The 13,242-nt window shown below is 43.1% G+C and overlaps 1 protein-coding gene across 4 annotated transcripts; it reads right to left on the bottom strand.

The window, feature by feature from the left end:
- Positions 1-963: 963 nt before the first annotated feature.
- Positions 964-12,579, bottom strand: orc1 (origin recognition complex subunit 1). Of its 4 annotated transcripts, none has more exons than XM_023340098.1 (18): positions 12,335-12,579; positions 11,453-11,580; positions 11,199-11,371; positions 9,699-10,095; positions 9,372-9,627; positions 8,285-8,356; positions 8,036-8,092; positions 6,627-6,713; positions 6,334-6,544; positions 6,154-6,260; positions 5,789-5,890; positions 5,053-5,224; positions 3,757-3,864; positions 3,010-3,159; positions 2,045-2,164; positions 1,816-1,970; positions 1,654-1,741; positions 964-1,231 (listed from the first exon to the last, which is right to left on the bottom strand). In XM_023340098.1, exons 1-18 carry the CDS (start codon positions 12,427-12,429, stop codon positions 1,037-1,039), a joined length of 2,673 nt encoding a protein of 890 aa, XP_023195866.1. In that variant the 5' UTR covers positions 12,430-12,579; the 3' UTR covers positions 964-1,036. The 4 variants fall into 4 exon arrangements, with proteins under 4 accessions (XP_023195866.1, XP_023195865.1, XP_023195868.1 ...); XM_023340097.1 differs by having other exon boundaries at positions 8,036-8,095; XM_023340100.1 differs by lacking the exon at positions 8,285-8,356.
- Between the last annotated feature and the right edge of the window lie 663 nt (positions 12,580-13,242).

Below are 13,242 nucleotides of genomic sequence, written 5' to 3' on the forward strand. Positions count from 1 at the left end.
CGTTTTCCTTCATCTGAGAATCTCTGGTGGCTGATCGTCATTCCCATCATCATCTTCATCGTCATCATCGGTGTTTTGGTTTACAGGAAGAGGAAAGGAATCCATAGAGCCTGGCAGACATGCAGGTTGGTGCCATAATGAAGGATTATTCTGGTTTATGTCTCTGTAATGGGAGGTTGGTCACATGATCAACATGTCTGCTGGGCATCGCTAGCTAAACAAAGGTTTGGCTAACAATAAAGCGCTAATGCTAAATATTAAATCACTAATGCTAAACTTATTTACCATCATCAAGCAGAAGTTAATGCTAAATATTTGGCAACAACTAAAGTTTTACACCAACTCAGTATTAAGCAGAAGCTAATGTGCTACAGCAATATGGTAGTTAGCGGAAGCTAATGCTATGTGCTAAAAGTTTTCAAAGTTAGCAAAAATGCTAAACCTAAAATTAGCATTAGCAGGCGTGTTCCCACTGTTGCTGTTCAGTCATGAAGGAATTTAAATAAACAGAAAATTATACAAAGATCATCTGTTTTTTCCATTTATCTGCGTTTTTATTTCAGGTTTTGGTGATTAAAGAAAACGTTCCTGTTTTCACAGAGCGGAGGAACCAGACGCTGCCGCACAGATGAACCTGTGAAAACGTTTTACCTCCATAACTGGATGTTTTTATTGGCTTAATAAATTAAATTTTTAATTTTTATGGTGTGTGTGTTTCCTGTTTAAATCTTGCTTTGTTTCTATCAAGTTCTTACAAAGTTTTAAAAGATTTGAGGAGAAAACATCGACTTTCAAATGAAGGTAAAACGATTTTTATATTCTGCTTAAAAACCATAAGAGACTCAGTTTAATTACAATAACGGGTCAATAATCAATAAATAAAATCACAATAAAAGTTTTGTTTAAAGGTTTTATTGCATATTTAAGACAGAAAACATTAAAGTACTTTGAGAACCAGAAACATTTAATAACACCAGAGATGAAAAACAGCTGAAACAGAAACATTTAAAACCGAGCTTCCTCCTCCTCCTCCTCGTCAGTCGGCCTTCAGGGCGAAGAGCACGTCGTCCTGGCTCACGTTGAGCCGGACCCTCTGCAGGACCCCCAGGCGGCTGGGCTCCAGCAGCAGCAGCCTGCAGGCTCCCAGGCGCCGACACGCAGCCAGGCCCTCCGACACGCCAACGGGCTGCAGGCCCTCCACCCGACACAGAGCCTGGTGCTGCACCAGCACCTGGCAGACCGAACGCAGGGCAAAGCCAGACAATCTGACGGTTAGCAACGCCTGGAACCGGTCAACACTTTACTGTTCTTATTATTAGAAATATTGTAATCATAGCTCGCTACATTCCAACATTTAAATTACATCAGTGGTTGGTGAACGTGTGAGATTCCTCTCATGGTTTCATTCACTGTGTGAGCTGCTTTCTGTCGGCCATCTTTGAGCTCAAAGATGGCCGACACAGAAAAGAGCAACAAAACGAGAACGAGTCGTTCACAGGCGATTTGATTCCTTCGAACGGTTCTATGAACGATAGGATTTGAGTTCTTTGTTCTAATTTTTGCTCACTGGTTCTGTTTGGTTCCGCTCTGACCAATGTGTGGCCTTTGACCCGACCTGTTGGAGGTGATACCGGCTGTGACCTTTGACCTGACCTGTTGGAAGGTGGCCTCCTCCAGTCCCAGCCTCCTGAACTCTGCGATGACGGCTCGTAGGAACAGCTGCTCCTGCGTCGACGCACTCCTGGAAACAAAGATGGCGGTCCATCAGCCGCTCCTGGAAGCTCCGCCCACCGCCGTTCCCGTCGGGACGCTCACCTGATGGCGGCGATGTACGGCGAGGAGAACATCTCGTCCAGCGCCTGCATCACGTGGCTCATCCCCACCAGCTGCGCCGCCGAGCGCTCGCAGATCTCCGTCGCCCGCCGGCAGATGTCCAGGCACCTGCGGGCGTCGCCCGACAGCGCCGCCACCTGGCGGAGGAGAGCAGCGCTGAGCCGGCCGGTTCCCATGGAGACCGGAAACAGGTCGGGGAGGGGAGGCTTACCTTCCTGGAGACGATCTGCAGCGCGTCGTCCTCGAAGGCCTTCAGCTTGTTGAGGCGAGACGTGACGATCTGCTGCAGCTGCTTGAAGGAGTACGGCTGGAAGGACATCCGGGTCAGACCCTGGAGGTCAGAGGTCAGAGGGGCTTCACTCAGGTTTTTATATTATAAAATAATTATTTACATTATTCTGACAGATTTTTTTATGGAACCACTGATTTTATACAATATTAGAAATACATTCAAAGATGCAAATAAGCATTTTTATTTTTTATACAAGAAAAACTATTTTATTACCTAAAGTGCAACAACAGCTTCAGTGAACAGTTTGTAGATTCATTGATTATTTTTTGCATTAACTGATCAATAATTGGAAAGCAAAAGGTACTTAACAGGAGACTTATTATTATTATTTTTATCTTTTACATAATTTGCACCAGACTGAGGATTTCTGGGTCAAACATATTTACAGACAAAGAAATTTTATTTTACCTTAAATACAAAATGTACATATTGTTTGTTCAGTTTTGGCTTAATTACTGCTCTAAGTGTGTTCTTTAAGTTAGCGAGCTAGATAGCTAGCTTGCTAACATTTTGTGTTCACACCTTTATTTTAGTAAACATTATTGGATGTTTATGTTCTCACTTCCTGTTGGCTGATAAAAGACATAAAAAGCCAAAATTTTAAATGTCAAGCTGATAAAACTTATAATTCAAAAATGATAAATTGTCTTTGTTCAATTCTTGAGCTGAGTTGGAGGGCCACATCAATTCGTTTATAGGGCCAGAAGTGGCCCCGGAGCCGCCCTTTGGGCACCGCTGCAGTAAACTAAGCTGGAAGTCTCAGGAAACATGAAACCAGTGAAATGATCCTTAAGTTATGGTTCAGGTTCTCCATGTTCTCCATATGTGACCTGTTCAGAGTTCCTCTGGCGTCACCATGACCTTTGACCTCAGTGTTCCCTCACCAGCCTGCTGGCCACGCGGTTGATGAGGATCCTCTCCGGCAGGTCCATGGTGTTGGCGATGGCCAGCACCACCAGGCGGGCGTGGCGCCGCGTCGGCCAGTCGAACAGGTTGTACATCACGTTCTGCTTCCTGGTCCACAGCAGGTCCAGCTGCACAGACGGACAGACAGGTCGCCGTAGCAACGGGCCAGCCAGTCAACGCTTTATGGTAGTGAAGGCTTAGCAAAGCTGCTGCTATGAACAAACTGTCAGTTTGAATAAAATTCAGAACCTTTTCATTTGTGACTGAACATTTTTAAATGTTTTTATTCTTTTTACGTTTTGCTTTAATGAGGAGGACGACTGATGAAGAGGAGGAGGAAGCTCAGTTTAAAGACATTATTCTGAAAAAAACCCATAGAACTCTCAGGACTGCTGTGACCTCTGAGCCCACATCACCACCCCTCCACCGCCGTGCTGCACAGCTAAACCAGTTTGTTTTCTACTCGGGGTTTGAACCTGGACTTTGTTTCGGATCACATGACTGAATGTGAACGAAACCAGGCCGGCTTTATTTGGGTCGGCGTTTCGCCAACAGGAAGTTCAGTACAAGAACTACAAACCAACAAATCTGAGGGCAGGAAATGAGGTCACACCTTGGAGAACGAGCAGAAGATTCATGCTGCCATTTTTAAATCTGCTGCTGATTTTATTTTTTTTAATCCAATCTGTACTCATGAGGATTAAATGCCCACGCTGCTTGCCCACCTCGTCCACCAGCAGCACCGTGGTCTCCTTCCTCGGCGCCGGATGGCTGAACCTTTTCTCCAGCAGGGCGGCGGCGTGGTCGGCCGTGGCTTTCTGACCCGTCAGCTTCTGCAGAGAAACAGAAACTTTTTATTTACCTGATCAATCTGATTCCATCATCAGGTTTTAATATCATCAGATTAATGATCAATAACAGGATGTTTGTTTGTAAAAACTAGAAGAAAAGAGGAAAAAAACATCAAAAACGTTTTACTGAGATGTAAATAGTAAAATCACAAGATGAGTTTTGTTGCAGTTCCTGTTCTTCAAACTGAAAGAAATAAAAGATTTGCATAAAGTTAGAGAGGCTGCGACTGTAGCTGCATGTATCAACTGTAGATAAATGAGTTTATATAAATCTACAGTCGGGTTTCACTGAATATTATTGTAGTTAATCAACTTTAAAAGGTGCAGCTCAAGATTGTTTATAGAAAGTTGAGAGGAAGGAAAAAGTGTGATAGTAGAAGGTGAACCATTAACAGCAATAACACAATCAGAATATCCTTGAATATGGTTGGGCTTCATGTACCTTAAAAACTGCAGCTCAATATTCATGGAAGGTTAAGTGGAAGGAAAAAGTGTGAAAATGTGCACCATTAACAGATAATAATATACAATCTGATGTTTTCTAAAATATTATTGCAGTTCATCTACCTGAAAACATGCAGCTTAAAAAGTGTATTTATAGAAAGTTGAGTGGAAGGAAAAGTTGTGTTTGGAAAAGGTGCAACTGACATTTCTGTTTAAAATTAATTACATTTTTTAAATCTAATTTTTTTAGATGTTAATTTTTAGGTTTTTATTCTCTGTCAATCAGAATCATCAAAATAACAAGAAATAAAAGCTTTAAATATAGGATGATATTCACCAGATTATATTATATTTTTAATAAATTAAGGAACTAAAACTCATAAAAAGGAAGCGGCTCTTTAAAGGAACCCAAACTATCAAAGCAAAACTAATGAAAAACTGAAAATGTGGATCCTTTAATTCTCAACTGAAATAAAAACATGACCCGGTCAGTCAGAGGTCAGCCTGGTGGTCAGTCAGAGGTCAGTCAGAGGTCAGCCTGGCGGTCAGGCAGAGGTCAGCCTGGCGGTCAGGCAGAGGTCAGTCAGAGGTCAGCCGGGCGGTCAGGCGGAGGTCAGCCTGGCGGTCAGGCAGAGGTCAGTCAGAGGTCAGCCTGGCGGTCAGGCAGAGGTCAGCCTGGCGGTCAGGCGGGTCAGTGAGCTGATTGGTCGGTTTTCAGCCAATCACCTGCAGGATCTGGGCGTAGGCCTGGTGGGGGTCGGTCATCTTCATCCCGTTGATCTGGATGAAGACGAACGGCGGGATCTCGTCCTGCTCGGCGGCGTGCTGCAGGCAGCGCATCACTTCCTGCACCGTGGCCGTCTTCCCCGTCCCCGGCACGCCGGACACGTACATGCACCTGAGGAAGAGCAGCGGGTCAGCCTGAGGGCGGAGAGCTCCCCCTGCAGACAAACCGATGAACTGCAGCAGCTCTAACTGGATGTTTCTGGTTCTGCTTTGGCTCCAACAACAAATTATTAAAAACAGGAAAAAATAAAAATGTTAAGATATTAGAATAAAGTTACAAAGAGAAGTCCAGGTTTTGTTTTTGACTAATAGGAGCAGCATAAGATAGAAAAGATATAAATATTTCATACTATTATAAGAATAAAGTCACAATATTAGCAGCATAAAGATGAAATAAAGATATGAAAAGAAAGTCGTAATTATAGAAAAGTCAAATTCTTAGATTCAGTCGTTTGAACCAAAAAAGTTCTGCTGATAATTAGAAGTTGATGTTAAAGAAAAGCTTCACTTCATAAAATGTTCCTGATTTATTATTTTCATGTTCGTATCACTGCGACTTGATTCTCCTCATTTAAACACAGATCTTTTCTGAGGCTAAACGCCAGGAAGCAGCAGAACTGAAGACACCTTCTGAAGGTTCTGTTGGCTGCGTGTTTTGGGTCAGAACCGTCCTCACCCTCCGGTTCCGTCCAGGACCTTGCTCTCCACGAAGCTGTAGATGTCCTGGAACTCCTGCTCCCTGCAGGGCAGCGACTCCGGCACGGCCGACACGTGGAGCCTGAGGGAGCAGAGAGAAACCGCTGAGCGGCTGCAGCTGGAGGACCAATCTGTGGGTCGGGTCGGGTCGGGTCGGGTCGGGTCGGTTGGAATGAAGCCGGGAAGTTTGTTACATTAAACTCCAACTGAACCAGAACCGGACTCTAAAACCAGGAGAGAACCTTCTGGCTGTTGATTGGTCAGACGAGTCTGAGGGACAACCAGGTGGAAATACAGGAAGTGGTTCTGACCCAGTTCTGGTTCTGACCCAGCTCCTGTTCTCACCTGGCTCTGGCCTCCTCCAGGATGTTGCCGGGGCGACGGGCCGGCTGGGCCCGGTTTGGGATGCTGGGCGTGGCGTGGTGGTGAGTCCGCGGCGTTTTCGGACCGGCCTGCAGAACCAGAACCGAGGAGCTCAGAACCGCAGGAATTGCTGTCGGCCGTCGTCGCCACGGCAACACTCACCTTCCTCGGCGTTCGGGCTGAGGTTTTCTGCTTGGTACGAGACGCCGCCGAGGAAGAGGAGCGGCGGCTCTTCTTCACCTTCAACTCTTCATCCTCTTCCTCATCACCTTCATCATCCTCCTCTTCGTCGCTCTGCAGCTCCTTCCTGGAGGGAACAAACTCCTCCTCTTCCTCGTCTTCGTCAGAGCTCAGCCGGTCGTCCAGAAGGTTCCTGAAGAAGAAACATCAGAACCGCTAGAGATCGGACCCACGGGTCAGAGGGAGGTTCTGGTTCTGGACGGGTCGGCGCTCACAGCTGCTTCCTGATCCGAGACGACACCTTCAGAGCTGACTGCCTCCTGGGGATCCTCAGGGCGCAGTTCTTCTCCTCCTCCTCGTCTCTGAGGGACCCGACGGGTCAGAGGTCAGGCAGCGAACAGAACCGGGTTGAACAGAACCGGGTCCAACTCAACAGAGTAACATATAAACAGCGATGTATTCTAAAAATGTATCAATTTTAATCTGTTTTTCTGCAAATTTACACAATTCTGGGATAAAAAACTGAAGTTCTGTTTCTCAGATTATTAGATCACACACACACACATATATATATATATATATACATATATATATATATATATATATATATATATATATATATATATGTGTGTGTGTGTGTGGATCTACAATGAATTTCCAACAAAAGATAAAATTTGACTCCTTCATTTGCTTGATTTTAGTTTTTTTCTGGCCCGACTCAATGATTTTGGTCCATGTGACGAAACGTTTAAACAACCCTGAGCTCAAGTATCTCCATGTGTGCAAACTCTGTACTTTGACTAGGCTCCAAAAGTCCTGCTGGAAGACAAAACCATTCAGTTCATCACCAGACGCTCAACATGCGATTAAATCCGTCTTAAAAAAAAAAAGATCTGATGTAACATTATAATATCAGGAGAAAAATAATTTTGTGTTTTTATTATCTGAAATTATCAATGTGTCTGATGAATCTACATGAGATTTTCTCAGTTTTGAATTCAAATTTTATTGATTGATTTATTAGTAACTGCATTAGAAAATATATTCTGATCATTAACGTATCGGATGATATAAAAGCATTTATCAACCATAAAGCTCATTTTCTAACAGGCTGCTGATACCAAACGCGTCAGCAGGGGGCGCAGTGGTACCATCTACAGCACAGATGTTAAACTCCAGCCCTGGAGGCCCTGGAGGCCCTGGGGGCCCTGGGGGCCCGCTGCCCTGAAACCTTTAGATGAGCCTCTGCTGCACCACCTGATTAGAATAATTAGGTCGTTAAGGTTCTGGAGAACTGATCCACACCAGGAGGAGGCGATGAAGCCGTTTCATTCCAGCGTTTTGTACCTGAGGCTCATCTAAAACCTGCAGGACGGCGGATGGAGGCCTGGAGTTTGATCTAATTAAACCCTAAAACTGGTCAAATGAGTTAACTGGTTAAAAGCAGCTTAGAAAAAAATCTTTTAAATTAAATGTTCATTTTTTTCTTTTGATAACTGATAATACTTTGTTTTTTTTAATAAAATATTTTAAACAGGTGGCCAATATGTCGCCCAGGTGATTTCATTCATTTTCCATCTGTTTGTACAAAACAGCATTCATTTTACTTTGGATAGGCCGTTTAGGCTGATTCACTAAGAAAAATGTTTTTTACTGATTGAAACTGAAAAGTAAAAATACCCACAGAACCTCCAGAACCGGTTCTGTCCCAGTCTGGACCTCCTTCCTCTTGGTGCTGGTTCTGCTGGGAACACAGAGAAGGTCAAAGGTCATCTCTGGTTCTAAGGTCCAGATTCACCTCCTGTGTAGAACCACGACCCCACAGTGACCCAGGACTCAAACTCCCAGCAGCCTCTGCTTCAGAGCTGGAGTTTCCCACTGTCACCAGGTGACCTAAACGCAACGCGGCGATGCGTTCAGGGGTCAGACTCACGTCTCCCTGAAGGTGGCGTGGTTTCTCCGCAGAGCGACTCTTCTTCTGCTGCTGGAGGATTCCAGCTGAGGACTGAGAGGAACCAGTTCAGAACCGGTTCAGAACCAGTTCAGAACCAGTTCAAACAAACTGGATTCCATGTAGTAACTTTTTGGTTTCTGAAGATCAGAGTGATGGCAGAAAGTTGAGGGCGGCCATTTTGTTTGAGAAGTTTGTTTTAAAACTTTTATTTATTTGGATTTTGAGTTCAGATCAACTCTACAAAGATTTTTATTTTTTCAATTATGATAATAAAGTCAAAGCATTTCAACATTAAGATTGTATTTTATAGAATAGAATTCAACTTTATTGCCATTGCACTGTCACAAGTACAAGCAACCAGATGTAGTTTGCATCTATCCAGAAGTGCTCTACGAGATATAGATATTTATTCACAGATGTACAAGACTATGTATGTATGGACTATAAGGGGTTATAGCAAGAGATATAGATATTGTGTATAAATATGGGAGCTATATGCACAGATTATACAGATTATACAGAATTCCAACAGAAAAAATAAAACTAAAAGGAGGAGCATCTTACTAAGTTACGTTTTGGTATAAGTTTTAGAAATAATACTTCATCTTTTAGGGAATCATCATCAAATTATCCTTAGAGAAAAATCGAACAAACTGAGCTGATCACATCAGATCCTGAACAACTTTTTTCCTCACAGTTTTGAAACGTTATTTTCTGGAAAAATCAAATGTTTTTTCTGCTAATATTATGACTTTATTATTGTAGTTAAATAAAAATTCAGGCCTCAATAATAAAATCAATTATTAAGCCACTTTCTGTTATTTGTAATTTATGTTTTTTAGAAAGAAAAGTGAGAAAAATCAGTGAAATCTGATATAAAAAACTGGATATTTTATTTTTATGCCATATCGCCCTAACCCAAATACAAACTGTTTCTTTGTTACCATGGTGACGGCTGAGCACAGCGGTTTTTCTGCGTTTTTGTTGCAAAATTAAACAAATTTAACTGGAAATCATTAAAATCAGAATTTGATTGTCTGGTTTGTATCAAAGGTTGACCTCTGACCTGCTGAGGTCGTCTCCGGCCGGCGGACTGTCCGTCTCGCTCTGGGACTCCCGGCGGCGGACAGAGCACGGCGTCAGGGGAAAGTCGTCGTGGCGACCGGGTGTCCTGCTGGTCCTGCGGAGGGGGGTGAGGCTGTGGGTGATGCGGAGCGGCTCAGAGGGGGACGCCGCGGCGGCGGACCGCCTCCCCTTCTCTAGCTCCGCCTCCAGCAGCTGCTGCAGGACGTCGTCTCTGAGCGCCGCCGGGTCGTCTGGACCTGAGGAGACAGAGAGCTGCGATTGGCCAGTTTTACTTCCTGGTTGACAAAGACGAGCGAGGAAGACTCACTGCTGAGCTGCAGCTTCTTGCGGACGCCCGGCGTCCTGCAGGTGGCGCTGCGCCGCTTGGCACTGAGGCATTTGGAGGCCGACAGTTTGGTGAGGGAGTGCAGCGACTCGGCCTCGGCGCCGGGCTTCCTGCTGCTCGCTGGCGTCGCCATGGCGCCACGCATCACGGCGGGGTCCGGGGTGGGGAGGGCGCGGCGGGCCGGGCCCCCAGGGGCCGGGGCCGCCGCAGGGGGCGAGCTAGGCGGGGACAGAGGGAGGGAGCGGCAGGGAGGACGAGAAGCGTCCAGCAGAGACGGGTCGACGGGTCGGAAGGTTCTGGAATCCCAGGACAGTTTGACGTAGAAAATGTCTCCGTCCTCAGAGACGGGGAACGGAGCGGCGGCGTCCAGGTGTCTCACCTGCAGGGGGAGGGGCTTCAGAGGTCAAAAGGTCAACAACCAGATCACAGAGAAAGGATTTAAAACGAGCGAAAATATTCAGAAAAAAAATAAAAATTATGAAAATGAACAAAAATAACCTAATAAAATCAGATAGAAGAGCAAAGAATGGAAAATGACTTAAACCTTGCAAAATAATAATAAAATGATTATAATTATGTATTATTATTTAACATCTATTAAATAAATAAATAGCATTATTGTTATTATTATTAATACTTAATTATTAATAAAAATATCTAAATATAAATATCAGAAAATGACTGAACTAACACAATAGGAATACACCCATTTAATTAAAAGAAGAATAAATATTGTAAATAATAAAAAAGAATTTAAAAAAATTAAACAGAATGACAAAGATTTAAAATACTAAAAAAATTAAGAATAAAAAATGCACCGAGTCATTAAATGTTTTTCTATAAAACTTTGAGCATATTTTTATCTAAGAAAACTATTTTTTATATTCCATTTACGATGTAAATAATAAAATATTTAACAAATAAAATAATAAAATGTGAAGCTTCAGAATCTGAATTCAAGACATAAAAGTTTTGAATGAAAATAAATAGAAGAACAAATAAAATTAATCTTACAAAAGTCCATCTATAACATATCCAATTATCCATATAGATGCATCTTTAAACACAAAACATGCAAAATTAAATAAAAATAATCATTATAACGATACAGCATTCTACTAAATTTTAAGAATAAATTCATTTGATTCTTTAGATCAAATTTGATCCATTTGTTTAACATTTGTTTGACTTTTAAAACTCTGATCCTCTCAAATTAATAAATATGTTGGCAATATAAGAGTTTTGTATTTTAAATATAATTTGCAGAATATAATCGTCCATTAAGTCTTGAAATGTCATTAATTTTAAGTTGACGAATTAATTTATTGAATCTGTAGTTTTTTTCTCTAATTATACATTTAGTTGATTACGTTTTGGTAAATTTACATTTGAGAGAAAAAGTAGATGATTATTTTTTCCACTCAGACCTTCAGTTAACGTCAACATGGTTATTTTAGAGTGGAACTGAAAAGCGTCGGTGACCTGAACGGGTCGGAGGACGGACTCGGCGTTGACCTCGTCCTCACAGCTGCGACCTTCGTAGAAGAAGACTTCCTGTGGGTGAGGGTTTCTGCCCAGCAGCTTCAGTTTGCCCGGCGGCACTTCGGACACCCGGACGTACCACTGGACCACGGCCTTCTTCTGCGCGCCGCTCTCTGGAACGGCAGCAGGTCAAAGGTCAGCTCGCTCTGACCCGGGTCAGCTGGTTTAGTTTAAATCCGGTTCCTGGAACCGACCGTCTGCGAACAGCCGCACCACTCGGGCGACGTACGGGTTGTCGTCGTCGTCGCCCTCGATCAGGATGTGCTGCCCGGCGCTGATGACGGTGGAATGAGGGAGACCCTCCACCCTGATGGAGAGAGAGCTGGAAACCAAACGGAAAAAAACTAATGTTACATTGATAAAAATGATTTAGTTATGGTTGGTCAATATTATGGCCTGAAGAGGCTGGAGGTTTACACAGTGCTGCATTCAGATATAGTCACGGAAAATTAAGTGGAAGGAAAAGAAAACAGGAAACAAATAAAAGTAAATCTTGCATTTCATTTAGAAAATCAAGGCCTCATAGTCTCACGGTGGAGAGGCTGAGAACCTAAAGCTGTCTGAGGTCCAGTTTGATGTTTCCAGGGTCGGTGATGTTTCAGGAGAACCGAGTCATCGGCTGTTTGGGGCCAACAGGTTGGATCAAGTCTGAACTCACTGGATCCATCTGTAAGGAGATCTGCTTTCATTTTCCAGCAGGACTTGACTAATAAACTTTGCCTTCATAATACTCAAGGCAGCAGTTATCCTTCCACACAACTTTCCATCAGTATGTCTGAATGCAGCTTACTGGGGAGTTTTTTTGGAGGCTGTGAAGAGGCTCAGTAATTGTCTAATAATCCTAATTTTTCGGTCTCATGTAATATTTAGCCATAATCACTGAAATTATTGAAATGTATGCGTAATTAATCTGCATAAATTTAATTTGACATTAACAACTGAAATAAATCAACTTCTCATGTGGCATTCTAATCTCCTAAAAAGATGCAAAGATCTGTTTAGTTATTATCAGGTGATAAAATGGTCCATTAGTCAGATTAAAGCGGTTATGAAACGCGCTGCTCGGTTCTTCTCACCCATATTCATAAGTTTGGAGCTTCCTGTTGAAGCCCAGCGCAGCTCCGCGCCATTCATAGATCCGTCTGACTCTCAGCCTGGTGAAATACTTCATCCTGTCGGTCCTGCTGGCGGCTCGGAACCGGAGCGGGAAGATTGAAACCGTCCTTCTGCTCGGTCCGGGAGGAAACCTGGACTGTCCCTGTAGTTTTATTAAAAACCTGCTTCAGTTGGAGGCTCGGGGGAAGTGAGGTGGAAAGGAAGAAAGAAGTTCGCGGGAAAATATTCCAGCCACTCAGTTTTAAACAGCGCCCCTACCGGAGAACGCACGTATCTACTCCCATAATGCAGCGGCTGTAGCGGAGGAGTCACGTGATTATTCTGTGTTCCGAACAACACCTGAAAGTTCAAAGGTATCCTTCCGCTAGAGTGACAGGAAAATAAGTAGACCTCGTACTTTTTCTTTATTTTTCTCCATTGTCTCCTTTTGGTCTTGTTTTTATTATGACTTTTGGTGATTTCATTTTTTTTTTAATCTGAATATGTAAAATTGTCTTAATTAAGTGAAGAAGACAAAATATAAACTCAAGTAAGAGCATCAGTATTCATACAGAAAATGATTTTTCTGTACTTGACTTTTAGATCAAAGTCAATAACATGAGAAAAAAAATCTGATCTTTTCTTTTTCACTGGCCCTAATCCTCGACCAGTCCCATGCAACCCAAAAACTTCTGTGACAATGAACTAAACCGTCAGGAAACGGAAAAGCCTGGTCCCCAAATAGTGACACATTAATTAAATCTCCCTTTTCGTCTCTTGCGTTCAGCAGAAGGATGCAGTGCAGTAGTTTTATTCACGCAAGGCTAGCCGAAAATTGAGCAGAATATGATTTAGGGGCCCCTCTTTATGAATTTCAATATAGATTGGT

The sequence above is a fragment of the Xiphophorus maculatus genome, chromosome 9, assembly GCF_002775205.1.
Source record: "Xiphophorus maculatus strain JP 163 A chromosome 9, X_maculatus-5.0-male, whole genome shotgun sequence".
NCBI classification, from domain to species: domain Eukaryota; kingdom Metazoa; phylum Chordata; class Actinopteri; order Cyprinodontiformes; family Poeciliidae; genus Xiphophorus; species Xiphophorus maculatus.